This window comes from Dreissena polymorpha, chromosome 15, assembly GCF_020536995.1.
Source record: "Dreissena polymorpha isolate Duluth1 chromosome 15, UMN_Dpol_1.0, whole genome shotgun sequence".
Classification (NCBI taxonomy): domain Eukaryota; kingdom Metazoa; phylum Mollusca; class Bivalvia; order Myida; family Dreissenidae; genus Dreissena; species Dreissena polymorpha.
Window position 1 is genome coordinate 7,702,522 of NC_068369.1, and position 23,010 is coordinate 7,725,531.

General features: G+C 36.7%; 1 protein-coding gene across 13 annotated transcripts in view; it reads right to left on the reverse strand.

The window, feature by feature from the left end:
- Positions 1–3,740: 3,740 nt before the first annotated feature.
- The window catches only part of LOC127860262 (uncharacterized), a 31,423-nt gene continuing 12,153 nt past the window's right edge, over positions 3,741–23,010 (reverse strand). For 7 of the 13 annotated variants that reach the window (XM_052398207.1, XM_052398202.1, XM_052398204.1 and 4 more), the window contains exons 3-7: positions 22,661–22,708; positions 22,208–22,303; positions 9,598–9,654; positions 6,069–6,113; positions 3,741–5,843 (exon numbers count right to left, since the gene is read on the reverse strand). In XM_052398207.1, the coding sequence (XP_052254167.1) occupies positions 5,815–5,843; positions 6,069–6,113; positions 9,598–9,654; positions 22,208–22,303; positions 22,661–22,708 (275 nt within the window). In that variant the 3' untranslated portion in view covers positions 3,741–5,814. Of the gene's footprint in view, positions 5,844–5,888; positions 5,934–6,023; positions 6,159–6,248; positions 6,294–6,426; positions 6,474–9,597; positions 9,655–22,207; positions 22,304–22,660; positions 22,709–23,010 lie in introns of those variants that run through there. The other 6 variants (XR_008039656.1, XR_008039654.1, XR_008039655.1 and 3 more) reach the window with 6 other exon arrangements.

The window sequence follows — 23,010 nt, forward strand, 5'->3', positions numbered from 1 at the left end:
GTCATCTGGATCAAGGTCTCGGCGCCCATCTGCATGTCATCTGGATCAAGGTCTCGGTGCAAGTTTTTTTTTCTAGGCCGCCGTGTCTTTCTCTGCTTTTGGTGTTTCCTGATGAAATATTTCATTGTCTTATTTAATGCAGGCTTGCGAAGGGTTTAGTCTGTCCATCGCCAACAATTTTGAAGCAAGACATCTTCAAGGGGCTGTTCCCTTGTTCTTCTCCTTTGTTGGTAATCGTATCTGGTCAGCTGACTCATTGGATCATTCTGAAGCAGGTGTTGATGAAGATCTTGACTTTCTTCATGGTGATGACGGTGGTTCTCCTGGTCTCTTCTCCATAGAGAAGTATTTGCTTCGGGTTGATTTGAGGTGCCTGATCTTGGCGGTTATGCTTATTGCTCCTGATCCCCGAAACGTTATATTATGTGAAAGGACGCTCGTGCTTTACCGACGAAGGCTCTGACGTATATACACGTTCGTCCATGGGTTTTCAGAAGGCTGCCAAGATAAAAGAAGCTGTCCAATTCCTCCAGCGTTTTGGGCTCTGATGGATGTGTCTTTGGATACGTTGGTCTTGAACATCGGTATGTTGTCAGACTCCTACAGGCTTTCCATTGTTCATTTGATTGATGGCGCTGTGGATGTTTATTTCGTAATAGCGCAGAACCTTATTTTGTCTTCTTTCTTCAAATTTCTGTTGATATCCACACCTTGTGGGTGTATGACTTAGGGCCCAGTATTTCTGGTCATGTCGAGGCCACTGCTTCTTGCAGTTTCTAACCCCTTTTGCTATCGTCTCATGTTAAAGCCATTCCTCTAGGACATAGAACATTTAGGAGAGAATGAACTTGAAGATTACTTGCCTATATGTATTTTTCAGCGTCTGCTCTGCAACCTGAAACTAGCGACGGAACCTCCTCGCGATACACAATTGGTTCTCCGTTGACATGTCTGGTGAAACCGCAGTTGCCTTGTGTATCATTCTGTTGTGGAAAACGCTTCCTCTGATGACCAGGTTACCTGCGGCGCACAAATCGAGGATTGTCACACCGTTGAGGTAACTCATTTGAATGATGATGTTCCTCTTTAGTCTGCACTGGATGATGGTGGGCAGCCTGTTATAATCTCATTGGGTCGACTTACAGAGCATCAGGGCTACTCACTGTGGGTGCTGTATCCTCCAACTAGTTCGTAGTGAAGTAGTCATTCTGTGATGACAGGAGTAAAATATGAGCCCTTAATTAAAATACATGTTTCGCATGGTCAACGGGTTTTAATGGAACTAAGGGCAGTTTTGAAAGTTATCAGTAGGCTTAACACATGTGTTGTAAGTTTTTATTAATGAAAACTTTGCACAAATAATTGCGTAATAATATGAAAAAAAATGTTTCTAATATCCATTCAGTAACGATTTATAGAAAGAACGCATGCGCATGATAACACACCTTCGCAAAACAAAACCAGGGAAAATTGTACATAACAGATCATTACATCTTGTTGAAAATAAGTAATTTGGCAAAATATTGTCGATTAACATACTGTTTTTTCTCTTTATTTTATGTTTAAAAATGCACTTGTAACTACATATTTACAATATGTATATATAACTACATAACAAAAATTGTGTGTTTAAAACTTTTTTCAAGTTAAATGTGTTTTACAGTTTTAAGGAGGGCCGGAATAACGGATAATTTTATTATACCATCCTTTTGTAATAGTTAACATTTGTTTACGTTAACAGGACTTTCACAGACTGACTTTCACAGATTTTCGTATGTTTGAAAAATTTCATAAACATTTTTAATAAAATGTCTATAATGTTTTAAATAAATAAAAAGTAAAGTGAAAATAAATCGTTGCTATACTAAACTGTGAACAAATCCCTTTAAGAATTAAGAGAAGGTAGGACGGGACTTTTAACGTGCGTTTTCTTAAGTACACTGTCAATTCGAATATTTAAAATAAATAACAGACTTAAGGTGTTTTTTGTTAAGTATTCAACCAAATAACATTTCGATTAAAAATCTTTACACTTGAAGCTTATTGTTTTGGCATTTTAGGCAACAGAGCTACCGCTGCAATGTAAAGTAAAACTCAAGGAGACAACCAGACAACGTCGTACCGCCCATATATATGATAAGCTTTGGGTTTGTATTTTACTCATACCAATAATAATATAAAAATCAAATTTCATGACATTCAAATAATTACTGGAAACTATGAATACGCAAGCAATACTGCTGTATTCTGAGAAATAATAATAGTCGTGTTCTGAGAAAACTGGGCATAATGCATGTGCTTAAAGTGTCGTCCCAGAATTGCCTGTGCAGTCCGCACAGGCTAATCAAGGATGACACTTTCCACTTGTATGACATTTTTAGTTTAAATGAAGTCTCTTCTTAGAACAAATCCAATTTAGGCGGAAAGAATCGTCCCTGAATAGCTTGTGTGAACTGCACAGGCTAATCTGGGACTACACTTTACGCACATGCATTATGCCCAGTTTTCTTAGAACACGACTTATATGAACCCCGGTCAGGTCTAACGGGGCATAATGCATGTACAGGCTAATCTGTGACGACACTTAACGCCCATGCATTTAGCTCCGTTTTCCAGAGCTAGGCTTATATAGTTTCATTGGCTTTTGCCCATTATGACAGTATACCAGAAAACTCGGTGATAACAAGCAAAAGTGTATTTTAAACCAATTATAACATGACCCACGGTGTCTATACCACGTGACTTTTTAAGATCTGTGTTGGGAGAATAAAACGCAACCCAGTTAAAATTGTTAATGATGTCTTTTTAAATATTTCACCATTTTTAATGGGATAAAGTGGAGAGCCCGCTCATTCGTGAGAGTTTTCTATAGGTAGCATGATCTTTTTAAACAAATTAGTATTTTTTCATCAAAATGCAATCGCGCGTTTGTAATATAAAGTCCCCACACTGATCCGACCTTTTTTCTAACCGTTCAAACGCGCGGTTGCACTTTACTGAAAAATTACTTATTTGTTTAAAATTATCATGATACCTATAGAAAACTCGTATGAATGAGCGGGCTCTCTACTTTATGCCATTAAAAATGATGTATTATTTAAAAAGATATCCTTAAAAATGTTAACTGGGTCGCGCTTTATTCTCCCAACACAGATCTTAAAAAGTCACGTGGTATAGGCACCGTGCATGACCTACGCTCTAAGAGTGAAATAACGTAATGCTAAAATTTGTTTATTACACGAGTGTTATTATACTAGTTATTAACTGTTAAATGACGTCATTTTTTGACGAAATGACGTCATTATTCCAGCGAATTTCTTCAGTTAAGCTCATTTACAATGTGAATAAACGGTGAAAAGAGCATAAAATAAAAAGAAAATTTGATAGTCATGTTATAAATGGAATCTTAGATTCGTGGTCATTTTGTGTTGAATTTATACAAGCCTCGCTTTTATCTTTATTTTGATGACTCGTTTAATAAATTCAATACAAAACGACCACTCATGGAAGATCCTATATTGATTAATACAAATAAAATTACAATGGTTAAAATTTTTAACTTATAAAACGAAAAATATACAATGTCATAAGTAACAATATAGTTAATTTATCAGGGAACATATTTTCTAAGAACCCTTGGTGCGTAGGACACATATATTTTAGTCGGACGAAATAGGAATTTGGAACTACTTGTTACGTTGACAGTTATGACAAACACATAATATATCACACACAACATGTCTTGTCAATAGGCTTGTTTATTTTGTTTAGAAAATAACATATAACACGAACAGGTAGATTGCGTAAAACTATAAATAATTTGTAACGAGTACATGGTAAGAAATTTCACCCATAACGTTGGTTTAAGTTAACAGTATGTTTGGTCAAGTCTGTATTACGTTGTGTTAAAGAACAAAATGTTTGGTCAAGTCTGCATTAATTTGGGTTAAGTTGACATTAGGTTAAGTCCAGTATTCATTCTGTCAAATCAAGTTGGTCTGAGGTTTAGTCAAGTTAACCCAACAGAATAATAAATTGACCCAACATAATATCCGCTTATGCCAATATAATGTTACCGTAATCTAACATAATGCTAGCTTTACCCAGCAGTGTAACCTTAACTTAACAAAATGCCAACTTTATACAATAAAATTTTAACATGACCCAGATTAAATAACCAAACATCAATCAATCAGTTTCTTTAAAGTTTGATAAGAAACTGTTATATGCACTCTATGTTGTTACATGTAGTCTCTTAAGTTCGGGTGTTGGTGTCTTTACTAATCTACACCATACCATATATGATTTGTGTATGAATGGATATTCAAAATGACATTTTGCAACCCAAATATAATTATATCGCACGCAAAAAGCAATTCATCCATATTCATTATAACGGATAACGGATATCAGTCCACGGCCGTTTATGCCCCCGGATCGAATGATCGGAGGTATATTGTTTTTGGTCTGTCTGTCATTGTATGCGTGTGTCTGTGCAAAAACTTAACCTTGGTCATAACTTTTGCAATATTGAAGATAGCATCTTGATATTTGGCATGCATATGTATCTCATGGAGCTGCACATTTTGAGAGGCGAAAGGTCAAGCTCAAGGTCATCCTTCAATGTCAAAGGTAAAAAATATGGATTCAAAGCGGCGCAATATGGGGCATTGTGTTTCTGACAAACACATCTCTTATTGTACACAGAATCATATAGCTGTTATCAACACTTTACTTTAAGAACAACTTATTTTTAGAAGCATGCACATTTCTATTTCTATTATATACTTATATCTTATCAACACAAAAGATGATTTTGCATAATGTTAATTACAAAGAAACGATAAAAATAGAATTCCTAATTTAGTTATAAAATACGTTCCATAATTCAAACTTAAGTAAAGAAATATCTTTTCATGGAAAGTTTGATAACTGATTTCTATAATTGTTCGAGAACAGTGTTATATGATAGACATATACTTGTTTAAATTACACAAAATGAATTGATATCAAAATGATATGTTTTGCACCCAAACAGTGTGAAGAAAAAATATATTAGTTAATAAGCAACGTTACATTTTTAAAATTCCATTAACAACCATTTTTGAAATTCTTTCTTTAATTTGTCTTTCCAGATTCAATCATTATCATGAAGCAGTTCTAAGATACTATAGTGTATATAACACATAAATGTATGCGTAACCAGTTTTGAATAATACCTCAATGCCACACAATGCGCTGTACTTACACAAACATGCATTCATTATACTAAACTATATGCAAAATATTGATTCTTTTATCGCGAAAATATGACATGAACATGATTATAATATGATTGACAAATACAAATGTTAAGTTATAAATATACAATAAAAATATGTAATAGACAATATAAAAATATGTAAAGACTAAAATATTTAGACAATGTATCAATATGATTTATGTGCAGTCCAAGTTATTTCCTTACTGGTTCAATAGTTGTTTACATTTCATCGAATACTTTAATTGTCGTTAACTTTATTTGAGATAAGAAATATAAAAGAATCACTTACTTAATACCCCTTCCATAGTTATTTAATTGCATTATATGTTGATTGATCGAATAAGCTACATGTAAATGAAAAAAAATACGTTTATGCATTACAAAATATAATTAATAATGCTACTTTCATCAGGTGACAAAATATAACATATACACAGTTATGGTAGTCCTAAATCCTGCACGAAAGTTGGCTATTGACTCTTTTTCTGACACATGACATGTCATGGGTGTCTTCCAAGAAAATGTGACTGTTTTATACGCCTCTTCTCCTCTCAATGAGTCTTCCCAATGACCGGGCCACCTGTAACACAAACATCTCAATGAGTCTTCCCAATGACCGGGCCACCTGCAACACAAACATCTCAATGAGTCTTCCCAATGACCGGGCCACCTGCAACACAAACATCTCAATGAGTCGTCCCAATGACCGGGCCACCTGCAACACAAACATCTCAATGAGGCGTCCCAATGACCGGGCTACCTGCAACACAAACATCTCAATGAGTCTTCCCAATGACCGGGCCACCTGCAACACAACCATCTCGATGAGTCTTGCCAATGACCGGGCTACCTGCAACACAAACATCTCAATGAGTCTTCCCAATGACCGGGCCACCTGCAACACAAACATCTCAATGAGTCTTCCCAATGACCGGGCCACCTGCAACACCAACATTTCAATGAGTCTTCCCAATGACCGGGCCACCTGCAACACAAACATCTCAATGAGTCTTCCCAATGACCGGGCCACCTGCAACACAAACATCTCAATGAGTCTTCCTAATGACCGGGCCACCTGCAACACAAACATCTCAATGAGTCTTCCCAATAACCGGGCCACCTGCAACACAAACATCTCAATGAGTCGTCCCAATGACCGGGTCACCTGCAACACAAACATCTCAATGAGTCTTCCCAATGACCGGGCCACCTGCAACACAAACATCTCAATGAGTCTTCACAATAACCGGGCCATCTGCAACACAAGTATCTCAATGAGTATTCCCAATAACCGGGCCACCTGTAACAATAAACGTCGTTAACTTGAATTAGTAAACGAAAAAAAAATAAGCTAGACACTCGTAACACTTTATGGAATGTATATCCATGTGTCGAGTTCGTATGCTTATGAATAACTGAGCCTTGGGAAACCTTGGCTTGATGCATTTGCGTAAAGTGTCTTTTCAGATTAGCCTGTGCAGTCCGCACTGGCCAATCTCGTAAGACACTTTCCGTTTAGACTGGAATTTTGTTAAAAAGAGACTTTCTTTCAACAACAAAAATCCATAAAACAGCAAAGTGTAGTCCCCGATAAGCATGTGCGGACAGCACAAGCTGATCTGGGAAGACACTTAACGCACATGCATTAAGCATTGTTTTCGCAGAGCGAGGCACCTTTGCTTTTGTTAAATTTTCCGTCATATTAGCAACTTTGTTTTGATTTTAGCTATTTTAACCCACTAAAAATATTGTTTTAAGGGGCTTTTCGAAACTGTACATGATGATAATTTTATTATATACTCTGTCAGATCCTCTTTTTAAGTTATTCAACATGATAAAGGTTATATATCTTTTCAATTGGCAAATTGTTACGTTTTGGTAAAATTGTGTAAAATAAATAGACATAATGGGACTCACTTAAAAAATACGTGCAGATATCATTATATATAACGGAAAATTCCTACACAAACATCCTTAAATATTAAATCAAGAAAAAAAATTGCAATGACCTTAGATGACATTGCATATTGTCGTTTTTGTGTGCATTGATGGTTGCTATGACAGGCTGGGAAGATAAAACTACATCCTGGCTGTACGTGTATGGATCTTTGAGAGCAGTATAGAGTTACCATGCATTTATTTTCCGCTGAAGTCAAATCTATTGAAGTTGACGATCAAACCATGTTTACTTTAGTGTGTGGTTACGAGATTAGAATACATTTGGCGTTGCCCGAAGTTGGCAAAATCTCAAATACGTAATTAATGATCTTTTTCTTGATGTTCTTTCTTGTATGACCTAATTAACTGTAATAAAATTAAGTTGAAAGATTTTAATGCCAATATTCCTCTCAAAATATTTTTAACTATGTATTTTACGAAAATTATTTAAATGTTAATCAATTGACAATCTAAAACTACAGGTTGTAAAATCCATGTTGCAAATCAGTGAACAATTCCACGATGACATGTACGTCGTGTTTTACGGGGTAGGGTGTCCGCATAGCCACCGGGAGGTCATGGGCACGATCCTCACTGTGGGAGCTTTTTAGTCCTCCCCCAAAGATACCAAGTATTAGTTCTACCCAGGAAACGAACGTGAGAGCGTTTGAATTTACTCTAGGCTTTCAGTTCAATCTAGCTTAAATAAAGTGGTTTCAACTAACGAAATGACAATATTGATGCATTTTTTTTTAGATTTCAACTATCGACTCTTAATGTTTTTGCCAATGTGTTGGTCATATGTACACTAAATTTTTGATTTTTTAAAAACAAAAACATTATCATTTCGGGTGTTGTATAATCATATAATCTCAAAAACATATTAAGATTTACAAAAATGTTGCCCTGTTTTAGACATAATATTTCATAAAGGTGCGCAAAACGCAACACAAGTTCTTTGTTTCCATAGCAACCAGTATCTATCTATATATTTCACGTGATCTGTTCACTAATATCAAAATTTTTCGAAACTACTGAACAAATAAAAAAATATAAATAAAAAGTTCCACATTAGAATATTATTTAATGTGCAGCTATATGATGATGCTTTTCTGTTAAATATGCCAAATGAGCAGCGGGTGTATATATACAACTTAAGACCAAGACATTTTTTTTTTATCTTCGGCTGGTACATTAAAGTAGCATTTGTAAAAAGCTATCTCGCATATCTGCTTACATTTTGCTCCTTTTTTATGTTATTGATTTATGTTAAAATCAAAAAAATAAATAAAACGTTTATATTCCGTTGCCATGACAACCATGATAATGTGTTGTTTGATGAATAATTTGATCACATATGTATCTTATTGTGTTTCAGAATAAACAAGTTGTGATGAGCAATATGGACGCCGTATAGCAAACGACATGCACTGCAAACCATCAAATTAATTTGATGTTCTTGACAAAATATCCGAACTCGGCGTTAAGGCCAAACACTTAAGGTCAAAACAGTGTTCAAATGTAAGATTTTAATTGTTCAGATGTCACACTTGCATACCAGATGGGTCAAAAATATTGTTCCCAAGAACAGTTAAAATGACAAACGCCAAAGTGTTGAACAAGTTTGAGTTTATTTTATCTAAGATTAGTTTTCGCCGTTTTCAGTCAAGGCAGTCAGTTAATCCATTTATGCCTCGTGGACTCTCCCATCCTTCTAAATTGGATCAATTTATTTCCAAAATTAGGGATGTCTAGTATATTTATTTCTATATTTAGAATATTTCTTACAGAAATTCCTTTCGGCAAACAGCGCAAACCCTGATGAGACGCCGCATGATGTCTACGCTGTTTGCCAAGGCCTTTTTTCTAGACGCTAGGCATAAATGGGTTAATCACACTTATCCTGGCTAAGATGGATACCAGTACAATTGCACATACTAATGCTGATAACGTACAACTGCCCTACTTCAAACAGCGGTAGGTGGGAAATGGACATATAAAGGACATGATTTCATGACCCTTCTTCATACAAGTTTTGCGACCGGACCGGGGTTTGAATCCGTGATCCTCGCATTTATAAATAAATGCTCTTCAAATTTAGCCGGCACGAAGGCGAGTAAAGGTATGCACTGCAAACGATAATACATTCAAGACAATAAGAACGGCGGAAAGGGCGGCAACTTTCTTCATGGTCGTATTGGCGCCCGTATTGTCGGTGTGACTTGCATATTTGTTGTTTCATTGTATTAGCATGTTAACCACCTTTTTTCAAAACCGCTCTGATACATAAAATGTTGCCTTAATTATTTGGTAAGGCTTGCAAACTAACCTATCCTTATACCTTGTGTGTTAAAAATGAATGTTTATTTAAGGTATTTTCGTTAAATCTCTATTACCATTTGAAGTTGGAAGGTCTACTTCCTCGTACTGTCTTGGTGCACGTGGTGGTGGTTCTGAAAATATAAGAAAACAGGGTTTAATGCTTGAACGGGGTTGTATGCATGTGCATCAGGTGTCGTCACAGAAAAGTGTGTGCAGTCCGCACAGGCTAATTCTGCAAATAAATATACGTTAAGAAGAGTTTGCCTTTAAACAAAAATAAAATAAAAGTGGAAAGTTTCGTCCCTTATTAGCCTGTGCGGACAATTTACGCACATGCATAAAGCACAATTTTCCAGGGTGAGGGCTGTATACATTTTATGATTGTTTATAATCTATTCTATTTTGGGTCCTCTCTTGTTTCTAATTTATATAAATGATATTGGGTTATTACTAAACCAATTAGACATAGACTTGTATGCTGATGACTCGACACTGCTACAGGGGCCAATCCTTCAGAAATTCAGACTTACTTACAAAATGATATTTATTTCATACAAAAATGGTGCACCCTCAATCACATGATGATAAACCCTAATAAATCAAAATGCATGCTTATTGGCTCGAAACAAAAAATTAAGAATATCAACCTTGATCTCAAAATAGATAGCATAAGTATTGAAAATGTCACTAGCCATAAGATTTTAGGACTTTATATCGACAAACATCTGCAATGGAAAGTGCACATTGATAAAACATGCTCTAAAATAAGCAGAAATATAAATCTGCTAAAAAAGATATCAAATTATCTCACTTTTGAAATGAAGAAATTGTTTCATAGTTCATATATTCTAACCACTTTCGATTACTGTTGTACGATCTGGGGCAACGCTAATAAAACCAATTTAACAAAAGTGAATGTTTTACAAAAACGCGCAACAAAAGTCATTATACAAAAGCCAAATATTACACCATCCAAAGATTTGTTTTAACAGCTTAATTAGCTCTCCTTTAATAATAGATTGTTGTTGTTTTTGTTTTTTATCGAGTGCACCGGGATTGTCTCACATATGGCCATCGCCCCCAGAAAGACGTGTTAGTTGGTTACGGGGGATACGGGGGATATTGCAAGATACAGGAGACACCCCGTTCCAGAGGTGACCCTGGGTCTTTTAGTGCCCGGTGTATAGCACCTAGTACACTGCACCTCGGTTTAACGTCTCATGCGAAAGACGAGTTAGTAGGTAAGGTGCAGCGGGGGATCGAACCAGCGATCTCTGGATTGTAAAGCCAGTGTGTTACCACTAGACCACGGATCCGCTACTAATATTAGATGTAAATACCACACGGCAATCTTGATATATAAATGTGTCAACAATCAGACTCCAGAATATTTAAATGATATTATAACTTTTTCTTGAAATCACAAATACAACTTAAGATCTGTAATTCATAATGATATTGTTAATACAAAAGCAAATAAAGGTTATAAGAAAAGATCTTTTTCATACCATATAATGGATATTTGGAACAGTATACCAATTGAAATAAGAATGGCATGCTGTATCTCTGCTTTTAAAAGGCAATATAAAGCGAATTTATTTTCTAATCAATGATATGTCATGTTATTTTTTAATCAATGCTAGTTCACGTGTGTCGGTCTAAAAGGCAAAATGTGTGTTATGTATGGGTGTAAGAGCATATTGTTTGAATGTTTTATTTGTTATAGACCTATTTGTGAATGTTATTTTAAGAAGGCCACATTGTAAAAAAGTATTGATTCATCTGCATAATATGTATAATGTGTCATTGTTTTTATGTGTAACCTTCTGTAAATAAAGCTTGTATTATTATTATTATTATTATTATTATTATTATTATTATTATTATTATTATTATTATTAATATTATCATTATTATTATTATTATTATAACTTTGAATAGGGTTATTTAAATGGCTTTATTATTTCGCGTTTCTAACAATAGTTTAGCCGTTGAAGTAATTAATTGAAAAAAAAAATAAAAACAATTGCAGAGGAATTTATTTCAAAAATTAGGGATGTTTAGTATATTTATTTCTATATTCAGAATATTTCTTACAGAAATTCCTTTCAGCAAACAGCGTAGACGCAGATGAGACGCCGCATCATGCGGCGTCTCATCTGGGTCTACGCTGTTATGATGCGCCGTCTCATCTGGGTATACGCTGTTTGCCAAGGCCTTTTTTCTAGACGCTAGGCATAAATGGGTTAATACCTTTACAACACCATTTGCGTTTATAAACAATGTAATTTTTAAATAGGAATTCATGGACATCAGCTTTAAACCGTGAAAAATAACCTTTTGTGCTGAAATTGAAAAATGAGATAGGTAACGCGTTTCGGACATTCAAACGAATCAGGTCGCCATGGTTTTATGGATATGATGTCCGCCTAGCAACTGGAAGGTCACCGGTTCGATACCCACTGTGGGAGCGTTCTATAGATCTCCCTCAAAGACACCAAGTACTGGTTTTAGGGACAGGAAAACGAATCGAGAGTGTTCCAATAAGCCCGAGGCTTTCGATGCAATCGAGCAAAAAATAGATTAAAACTAAACGTATTCGAAAACAAAAGGCAAACACAACGGGAAGTTTGCGTCTGACTCATCAAGGGGAGTTTGTTTCCTCTGGTATGTAACGTATGTACTCGAGACTGATAGCAATCGCTTTGTCGGGGCCTTCTCGTTTGCATTTAAATGAAAAACGCTTTTGGCTGGTGACAACATTTCGATGTAACCAAGGAAGCAACGAAGAGGAAAACATGTGGCATTAAAGCATTAAATAAATAACGAGTCTATGAATTGACCGTTTCAAGGCGATTTGCCATGATGTATTTATTTTTGTTGCGTATGTCAGGCCCGTAGCCAGGGTTTTAAAAATGGTGGTGCGAATTTTTGCCATCGACGATTGTTATTGAGCAACGAAGGGGGTATGTGCGGGAGGGGATGTCACCCTCCTGCAATCGGGGGCTTTGGAGGTCCTCCCCCTAGAAAATTTTGAAAATGAAACGTAAACTATTGCATTCTGGTAACTTTTTAACTGTATCTAGATACTGAAGTTATAGAGCATTGTCGGACCGTATTTGGTACAAAAACGAATATGGTACAAGTTTGTACCATATTCGGCCGAATATGGTACAACTGTCTAATTGTACCATATACGTATCTGCAGTTTTGGGGTAAAATGCCTGACCGAATATGGTACAAACTTGTACCATATTCGGATGAAAAATGTACCACATTCGTTCCGAATCTGATACACACTCATCATCGTAATCATCATCATCATCATCATCGTTATCTCATCATCATCATCATCATCATCATCATCGTTATCTCATCATCATCATCATCATCATCATCATCATCATCATCATCATCATCACATCAATTATCAACACCCCAATGATCATCATCGTTGTTATCTTTACCAACACCACCATCATCATCACCATCAAAACCAACATCATCATATCCATTATCATGATCGTAATGGTGATCACAAAAGGTTTTTTTGTGATGATAATGACAGCGATGTTTTCGGTCGATAATGAGGATGTTGTGATGATGATGACGACGATGAGAATATCATCATCATCATCGGCCAATAAACATCGCCATCATCATCATCACAAATATTTTGTTATCATCATCATCATTATCATCATCGTCGGCCGATAAACATCGCCGTCATCATCATCTAAAAACTTATCATCATCATTATAACCATCATCATCGTCCGATAAACATCGCTGTCATCATCATCCCAAAACGTTTGTTATCATCATCATCATCATCATTATCATCATCATCATCATCATCACCACAATCATCAAACCCCAATCATCATAACCACTGTCATCATCATCACCACCACCATCATCATCACAATTTTTTTACCATCATCATCATCACAAATGTTTTGTCATCATCATCATCACATATTCATTTTACATTTTGTATTTTATAATTTGTTTCATTCAAGAGATTCAACAAACTTGTACTTTTTTCATTTATTGGTATACTGACAGGATTTTTCAAAGTAATATTGAAGAACATAGAACAGCATTTAAATTTTAATCCAACTGTAGCATTTTGACAAGACATAATATACATATATACATTCATTTTAGTAGCAGCCAAAATATCCCAAATGTGCTTCGTAAAAAGTTACCAGTAAATGAGCAAATGACAACAAATTTCCGGTAGAAGAACATAATCATCAATCACAAAAATAACATAACAGGTTTCCAAACACCGATATACATGTATATTTCACCTGTAATGTCTGTACATGACATCTATGATATCATACCAACCGATTCCACTAACACGCAAACGCAGCCATGCGTTTGCCCATTTTGGCCCCTTGATGATTTCTTTTATTGCCGAAATAAGACCGCTGTTTCTGCCCGCTCTTGTTAATAGGAAACGAACGCTAACAGGATTTCTGTTACTAGTATCTAGTCCAATATCCGGCCGAATGTAAATTCTAGGTGTTTGCAAACTCATTGACCTTATTAAATCTCTAAAGGGTTTGCCGACCTTCGCCAACACAAACTGGATTGACGGGTTTGATTGTATGCAGAACTTAAAAATTTCAACTTGAATGTGAAGTGGTAACATCAGAAATGGAAAAGTCGTTCGCTTCTGTGCCCTCCTATTGTTTATCATATCTTGAAGCTCTTTCAGGGCTGAACACACAGAGACGTCACCGTTATCGCCAGAGTCACCGTTGTCGCCGGAGTCACCGTTGTCGCCAGACGCAGCGTTGTCGCCGGAGTCACCGTTGTCGCCGGAGTCACCGTTGTCGCTGGAGTCACCGTTGTCGCCGGAGTCACCGTTGTCGCAAGAGTCACCGTTGTCGCCAGACGCAGCGTTGTCGCCAGATGCAGTGTTGTCGCCAAACGCAGCGTTGTCGCCGGAGTCACCGTTGTCGCCAGACGCAGCGTTGTCGCCGGAGTCACCGTTGTCGCCGGAGTCACCGTTGTCGCTGGAGTCACCGTTGTCGCCGGAGTCACCGTTGTCGCAAGAGTCACCGTTGTCGCCAGACGCAGCGTTGTCGCCAGATGCAGTGTTGTCGCCAGACGCAGCGTTGTCGCCGGAGTCACCGTTGTCGCCAGACGCAGCGTTGTCGCCGGAGTCACCGTTGTCGCCGGAGTCACCGTTGTCGCTGGAGTCACCGTTGTCGCCGGAGTCACCGTTGTCGCAAGAGTCACCGTTGTCGCCAGACGCAGCGTTGTCGCCAGATGCAGTGTTGTCGCCAGACGCAGCGGTGTCGCCGGAGTCACCGTTGTCGCCAGAGTCACCGTTGTCGCCAGACGCAGCGTTGTCGCCTGACGCAGCGTTGTCGCCAGACGCAGCGCTGTCGCCAGAGTCACCGTTGTCATACGACTGTTCTAAGCGTGATATTATGTCCTTGTACACGCGTTGATTGATACGGATACTAACGTAATGCATGCCAAATCCTTCTGGGAAATACCCCAATGCAATTGTTCCAACATCACCATCGAACTTTCCATCTGGTGACACAATTGATGAGTGTTCTAGTCCTCGGGTAGAAACTACCAGGCACTGCAAATTATATTCTCTCATAAGTGCAATGAGCGTGAGGTTGTCGCCGTATGTCCCATTCTTAGACATATTCTTAACGTATTCATCAAATGTTTCATCATAGAAAAAAGTTTCATAGAAATATCTGTTTTCTACAATGTGATGGACTGCTTCCTTACGTAAAGCATCTACGTCTTTGTATATACCAATTTTACCAAGTTGATGCGATATAGCAGCAAATTGACAATTTCCATCCGGATTTGGGTCCATGGCAATATTCACCCCATCCAACAACTGCAGATTTTCATGGTGTGTTAAAACATGATAGTACTTAGTTCTGTGATTTTGTTTCTCTGAGCGGTTCTGTTTTAATGAATGTTTTTTAATTTTTCGTTGTTTCTCTAACGCAACAGTTAGGCTAGTCATGTTTTCGACCCCAACCGATTTGCTTACGAATCCAAGTTCGGGTTTGTTCGGTACTTGAAATGACACGATATAAACACCATTTCGTTTTACTTTTTCTACCTTGCCTTCGATAACATATCTTTTGGTTGGCACCCTGGATTTTCGAAAGGGATAGCGAATTAATACTGTCTCTCCTACTTTGTACTTGCTTGGGGAAGTTGCGTTTTTCAACAGCGACCTGTAAGCCTTTTTATTTGCTCGCCGTATGGTTTTCTTTATTTCACGAGAACTATGACGTTCTTTGGTAAAAACATGACTTCTTCCGTAGTAGGCTTCAAAGGGCGTGAGACCCCCAAGAACTCGTTTGAAACTTGTGTTTATGGCATAGGCTAAATCTTGAAGCCCTTCGACCCAGTTAAATCCACGTTTACTTTTTGTTGCAAATAGAATCTTGGCCTTTATAACACTGTTTGACCTTTCACACTTGCCCTGTGATTGAGGATGATACGGCCTACTATTGATCATTTTGATGTTGTACTTGTTCAACAAAAGTTTCATACTAGGGCCTTTAAATTCCAGTCCGTTGTCACATTGGATGATGTCAGGGGCAAGGTTAACCATCAACACGTCCTCTAATGCCTTTGCAACTTCACGCGAACTCTTCGTTTTCAGGGGTTTTGGCATAACGTACCTAGAATAAACGTCCACGACTTGTAGAATATAACTGTATGTGGACCCCTTGTAGCTAACACTTTGATTTTTCATGTTAATTATGTCAATCTGCCATCTTTTGCCTGGTTCCTCTTCTGTAATTGTCTTTGGCTTTGGCTTGTTTGTAAATCTCGGATACTTCTCATGGTAATACTTGCTATTGTACAGTATTTCAAGGATAGCTTGTTCCGAGAACCCCGTGTAATTTACTTTCAGTTTGTTGTAAATAACCCTTGCTCCACATCCTTTGTTTTCCATGAACATCTTCTCAACAAATCTAGGAAGATCTTCTTTCACAAGGACTTGCTTTCCGCCACACAATAAAGAACCCCGGTCACCAAGCTCGAAGTCCTTACGTTTTCTAATCATGGCCAAACAATTATTCTCTTCAGGTGTCCGTTTCTTCACAGGGACATCGAACGATCCGTTTAAACATCTGACAATAATGTCGTACTTCGACCTGGGCAAGCACCCTAATTGCTTCCTTTTTCTCCTAATTGCTTCCTTCATCTGAAATAATATAATAAGTTATTATACATTTATACTTCATTAGTTAATAGAGCTTGTATTGAACACCGCGTGTCGAAAACGAATGTCTCACGACATGAGCTGAGCTAAAATCACTCGTCTGATAGCTCCGCTAAAATTTACAATCCGAACTTCCGGGCAATATGCGCAATGAAAGTAGCAAGTACTTCATGTAAAGTTTCATTGAAATCCAACCGAATTCAAATTCAGGGGAAAAATAGCGGGCAAACTTATGGCGGTCAACGGACAAACGGTCTGTAGAAACCAATGCTACGTGGATGGAAGGGATATAAAGAAGGGGCCCTGGGGGCCTAGGTCGCTCACCAGAAGTCACGACTAGGCAGGGTTCGAAGGTCAAAGACCTATAAACTCCATAAAATTTAAAATTTTCAAATCTACAGATTACAGGAGCTCGATCTGATTTTGGTGGAAAATACACTTTCGAAAAAATGACTGTAGCTTAAATATTTTAGCAGTTTAGGAGTTACGCACCCGGAAGGAATGCCACGGACAATTGGATAGACGGACGGACAACTGCAAATGCACTCTGAGGGGGGGGGGGGGGCATAAAACATAAAAATCAATGCATGTTAAAACATCAATGCATATTAAGACAACTGAAAATTAAAATTATGTACAGTACTTACTGTCAAGAATTCTTTTGAAGTTTGAAGAAAGTTTGGATTTCAATTCTTTCTAGTCGAAAATCACAACTTTTCTTGCCGACCGCCAAGTCAAATATGGTTACTGACTTCTGAGTAAGACTCGTGTGCAAAATTCCCGCCTTTTTAAAGCGGTGCGTTATCAAAGAAAAAATCGGAAACTTCAAAGCTTTGTCGGCTTCTCAGCAATATGACGTCGGAACGACAAATCAACTTTACAAAGTAATGTTTAGGAATACAGTCACACCTGTCTAAAGCAGCCAGTCAAACATCCTTATTTTTGGAGAGATATATTCATTTAAAAGAGCTCAAAATCTCTTAAATCGGATTTTGGTGAAAATACACTTTCGAAAAAAAAAGTTTTAAAAATTTGAAAATTACTATTAATGATCTCCACGAAAGTATCTGGCCCGCCCGGGAATCGAACCCAGGCCGCCTGCGTGCCAATCTGACGCGCAACCGACTGAGCTAGCCGGCGAAACAGTTACACAACCAGCAAAATCCATGTAAAGTGTGGTTAGGTTAGCTGTTTCTGTTACTGCTAGTTACGACGACGACGACGACGACGACGACGATGATGATGATGATGATGATGATGATGATGATGATGATGATGATGATGATGATGATGATGATGATGATACTTTTGTCACTTCCAATATTAGGTTAATACAATGTATTTGAGTTTGAAAAAAAGTTTACACATCGGCAGACTATTTCATTTATTAAGAAATACATAATTTATGTACCATATACGTAGGCCATTTTCATTTTTATGAGTTTTTTTGGTATGTACCAAATACGTTTTGGCGAGCATAGAAAAACTTATTCCAACCGAATATGGTACAATGTTTGTACCATATTCGGTCGAAAATTGTACCATCTTCGGTCCGAGTATGGTACATTTGTACCATATTCGGCCGAATATGGTACAAATGTACCATATTCGTTTTTGTACCAAATACGGTCCGACAGAGCATTTTTATATGAAATTTTACTTTCATTGACCATACTCATTGACTGATCGACATGAATATGATATAACATACATGTTGTCCCCACCACGTTTTTTCAATAACCACACTTTGTTTACATATGCAACAACAAATTAATAGAATGTTAAATCAAACAATAAGAACGGTATAAAATATCATTATTTATTGGAATCTTGGAATCTTGATAAAATTGGTGTGTTTCACCATTCCAACATTCTACCATTCATAAATCGAGCAAATTAAATGGAAATATTTGACTTTTTTTCAAAACAATTGTTTGTCTGCTACTATGGATAGTACCAGAGGGTTAGCATTGCTATAAACGTGCTAATAGTGTGTTGTACAACAAACACTGATTAATAAAACTGGGTCTTCTCTAATCTGCATCAATACTAAAAAGAAATCAAAATGGTATGACTGGTTACTTTATTTTTTTTATAACAATTTTTAACAAATAAGTTATCTTTTTCTAAACGAATTTCAGAAAAATATAACACTTAAAGGGGCCTTTTCACAGATTTTGGCATGTTTTGAAGTTTGTCATTAAATGCTTTATATTGATAGTAAAACATCAAGAATAAAATTTATAAAAGGAAAACAAGTATCCCTCAGCAGGGCTCGAACCAGTGACCCCCGGTGTCTTGGAGTTAAAACCAATTAGACCGCTCGGCCATCCTGCCAAGTATGAATGTGAGACGAATTTTATACTTTATATAAGCAATCTTCGTATTTTCACAAAATTAAACGACAACAACAGAACTCTCCAAATTATTCGTTTCGCGTTTCAACGCTTTATAATTTTCAAGTTTTTCAATCGTCAAAAGATGCATATAATGACTATATTAGACCATGTTAAATGTTCAGTATTACTGTCTTTTCACAAATATCATAAATAAAACGCAAATTTGCGAATCTGAAACAACTTATTTCAATTTTGTCAATTTTCCGAAACGTGAAAAGGCCACTTTAAGGCTTCATTAAGACCCTATGAACACAAACTACTGGTCCTATGGTCTCAAAGTCCTTAACAATGTATACCAGGACTTCGAAGAAAAACGATGTACTTATTTGCCCATTATATGCTCAAGATCCATCACAGTTGAAAAACATTAAACGTTAACGTCCACCTGATCATATGTTATAACGTTATAACGTTTTAAATTCATTATAACAACTGTTTGGGAGTTGGACATTCCTAGTGTCAAGTTTGACATAATTAAAACATTGTGGAAAGTTATGAATGTGGAGCAGAACAGGTGCCATTAAGTGTTGGTAAACTACAAAAAAGCTACCTTGCTTTGTAGAAATGGATTGTTTTATTATCATTCAACAACAAAATTAGCCTGTCTTGAGCATAGCTGATATTTTTTTTTGCTGGAAAACCATTTAGGGGATCCGAAAATGCTTTTACGGGGATATAACAAAAATACAACGCAGTCTGTCGAAAATGCTGTGAACAATGTGTAATTGATATAAGTCATGGCTTCATCATTTCACTTTGTTATGATATCTATATGGCTTTAACAGACATTAATAACGATGACAAAAGTTACAAAACAATCATTTAGTATCAAATATCTATAAATAAGTATCGATTTTATACGGATTAGAGTGCCATGTTAATAATTATGCATTAAACAGAAAACAAATATCCATTTATAAAAAAAAGATTCTAATTCCATTTCGTGGGGACCGGCTGCCTAGATCTTCTCAAAAACATTTCCTGTCAAAACTTCTGTTGATTTCAACAATTCTACGCTTAAAAATTGTATATAAAAATCATGCGCTATCTTGGGAATGACTTAATCGAGAAATTAATTATATGGTGACCTGTCGGTTGCATATTGAATACAACATTATTTTAACGCTTAAATACGAAGACTCACTGTGTTCCTGGAAAAAATAAATAAACGTTTTCGCGTCAAATAAAGTTGGTTGCAAATTATAGAACAATTTTTTTTCTCGTCAAAAAAGATTGGGTGCGAACGCACCCAACGCACCCCCCCCCCCTCCCCCTGGCTTCTTAATCAGCATCATTTCACTGAACTACATGCAAATTTGTAGGTAGGCTTTCCATGCTTTTTAAAAAAAATATACCGATTTTTTCAAAACCACCCCCACGCTCGGCTTTTGTCCAGTTTATTTTCACCCATGGGATATATAAAAGTTCCATAATTCATTCAAATTTCCAAATATGGGCATGCAGTTGGTGTTTACAGATGCAGTAAAGGTGTCTTAAGTTATAACAAGATGAAATAAGTATTCTTTTACAGACATTAATTTTTTTACAAATTTTTATCTATGGAAGAGCGCCATGAAATGTAAGTTATTTCAGCCAAGTAAAAAATGAGTCGGTTAAAAACAAAGTGTCATAAAATTCAAAATAGTATCATTTAAGTTATATTTTAAACGTAGTTTTTATAGAAACACTATATGCAGCAAAAATACCAAGAAATAGACAGATTTACCGTTTACTTTTTTAAATAAAAATAAAAAGGCAACATGCATCATTCGTATTTTCAGCAGTAAATCACTCAATTTAGCCATAACGTTGTTTTAATTTTAAAAATTGAAGGATTTGCATAAAAATTTCAACATATTTAACAATAAGCATAGCATATATGCTATATTAAATCAAATTACGTTAGAAAAGAAGTAAAACGCGTCGCAAAAAGTATGCAATGTCGGCGGGATTCGAACCTGCGCGGGAGATCCCAAAAGATTTGCAGTCCATCGCCTGAACCACTCGGACACGACAACTTCACATATGTGCTAGCTTAAATTACATATGCGTGAGTAAACAGGTAAAAAGGCTCGTCAATCTTTGAAGAAATAGCGAAATCGTATTTTTTCAGATGATATTTTGATCAAAGTCAATATTTATTGTGAAAATAATGTATTCTAAAGGAATTACGTAAACATATATCAAAATTCGAAGTTTGAAAAAAATAAAATGCATCTCTCGGAAATAACCGATCATTGAAGATCGGCAATGATCGTAAAATAAATCGCGGGAAATCATAGGAGGTGCGCTACCTTAAGGATAACGTGTTTTAATATAAAGCTTTCTCTCCCGCTAGTCCAGCTGAAGTTTTACTATTCATTATATTTATACTATAGTATACTTTCGTAGAAATTAAAGAAACGTTAATTGTAATTTCAACAATTATGAAAATACACACGTTTAGCCTAGAAGTTTACCGGATTATCAAGTGTGTAAATGGAAAACTATGTGACACAAACTTACTTAGCACGTACAAAGTGTGTAAACAAGAGTGGTTGGTATTCTGTGCATTAAAATAACTATAACTACTTCAACATCAGTTGAGGAGGCTTTAACTAAACACGGTCCTTTGACTACTGTACATGATCATTATCTATATCTTAAACACTTTATTGAAAACTGAAAGATTTGACAGACAATATTTGAAAAGGTCAAATTGCAAAACCTGGAAAGAACATTTGCTTAATCAGAAAATGTCAATTTGAATTATTCTTTTCCGTTATTTAAACACGAATGAGCAGGTCCCAACTGCAGTACCTGAACAGGTACATTCGCAAAATACTCAATTGGCTAAATCTGAAAATGTATAGTGGCTAAATCGGAAGATGTTTCTTATCAGATTGTGTTTATTTGCTATAACTGGAAAGATATGTGTGCATAATCAAAGTGGACTATTAGATACATCGAAAGAAGTATATTATAAGCATCGAAACGGGAAAATTGGCTACATCGGAAACGATCAATAGTTAACACATCCTGAAATTTCATAATGTTCCAAACAATGAAGTACCTTGTAAATTTTTCGTGGCGGGAGACTCGTCTTTCACTGCTTGGGTTCCGTCGTCCCCTATTACGACCTCGTCGTACATCCTCGGCTTCTTTTCGGCTGAAGAAAAACTTGCTCTGTGAAAACGCGACTTAACGTATTTGCGTAAAGTGTCGTCCTGGATTAGCCTCTGCAGTCCGCACAGGCAAATCAGGGACCACACTTTCCGCTTTTGTAAATTCTTTGCTTTCACAGAACTTCTCTTATAAACGAATATTATGTCCAGGCGAATTTCCGTACATGCATCAAGCGTTACATAGCCCAGAGCGCGCCTCAAATGCGTATATTACAGGTGAATAACAAAGGCCTATACGAGCATATCAAGGGTCGATTCCGTATCATTAATTAGGTTTATACACGCATATGGAGGCTCTATTCCGGTATGTGAGGCACATAAAGAGAGTATTAGACACTTACCCTTCTGGTACTTGTTGGGTTCGTGAGGTCCCTCAGCTTCTTCCTGCTCTGCAACCGAATCAAGATTGACATTTAGGAATGTGAGAATGATGAACACTCCTTTGATGAGTAAGGAGAGATGGGCAAGGAGGTAAAGCGACACAATCTGACAATATGGGCAAACTTCAAAAACGATCAATCAGATAGATATATTAGGGTGAGAAGACCAGCCAACAAACCGAGGCAAGCATTTTGGGGAGACGAGGATTGGGCATAAAGGTTATGTTAATAAAATACTTAATATAGCGGTCTACCGGAACAGCTTGGTCGAAAGGAAACTACAGTGAAACGGTTAACAGAAAATCTGGGCA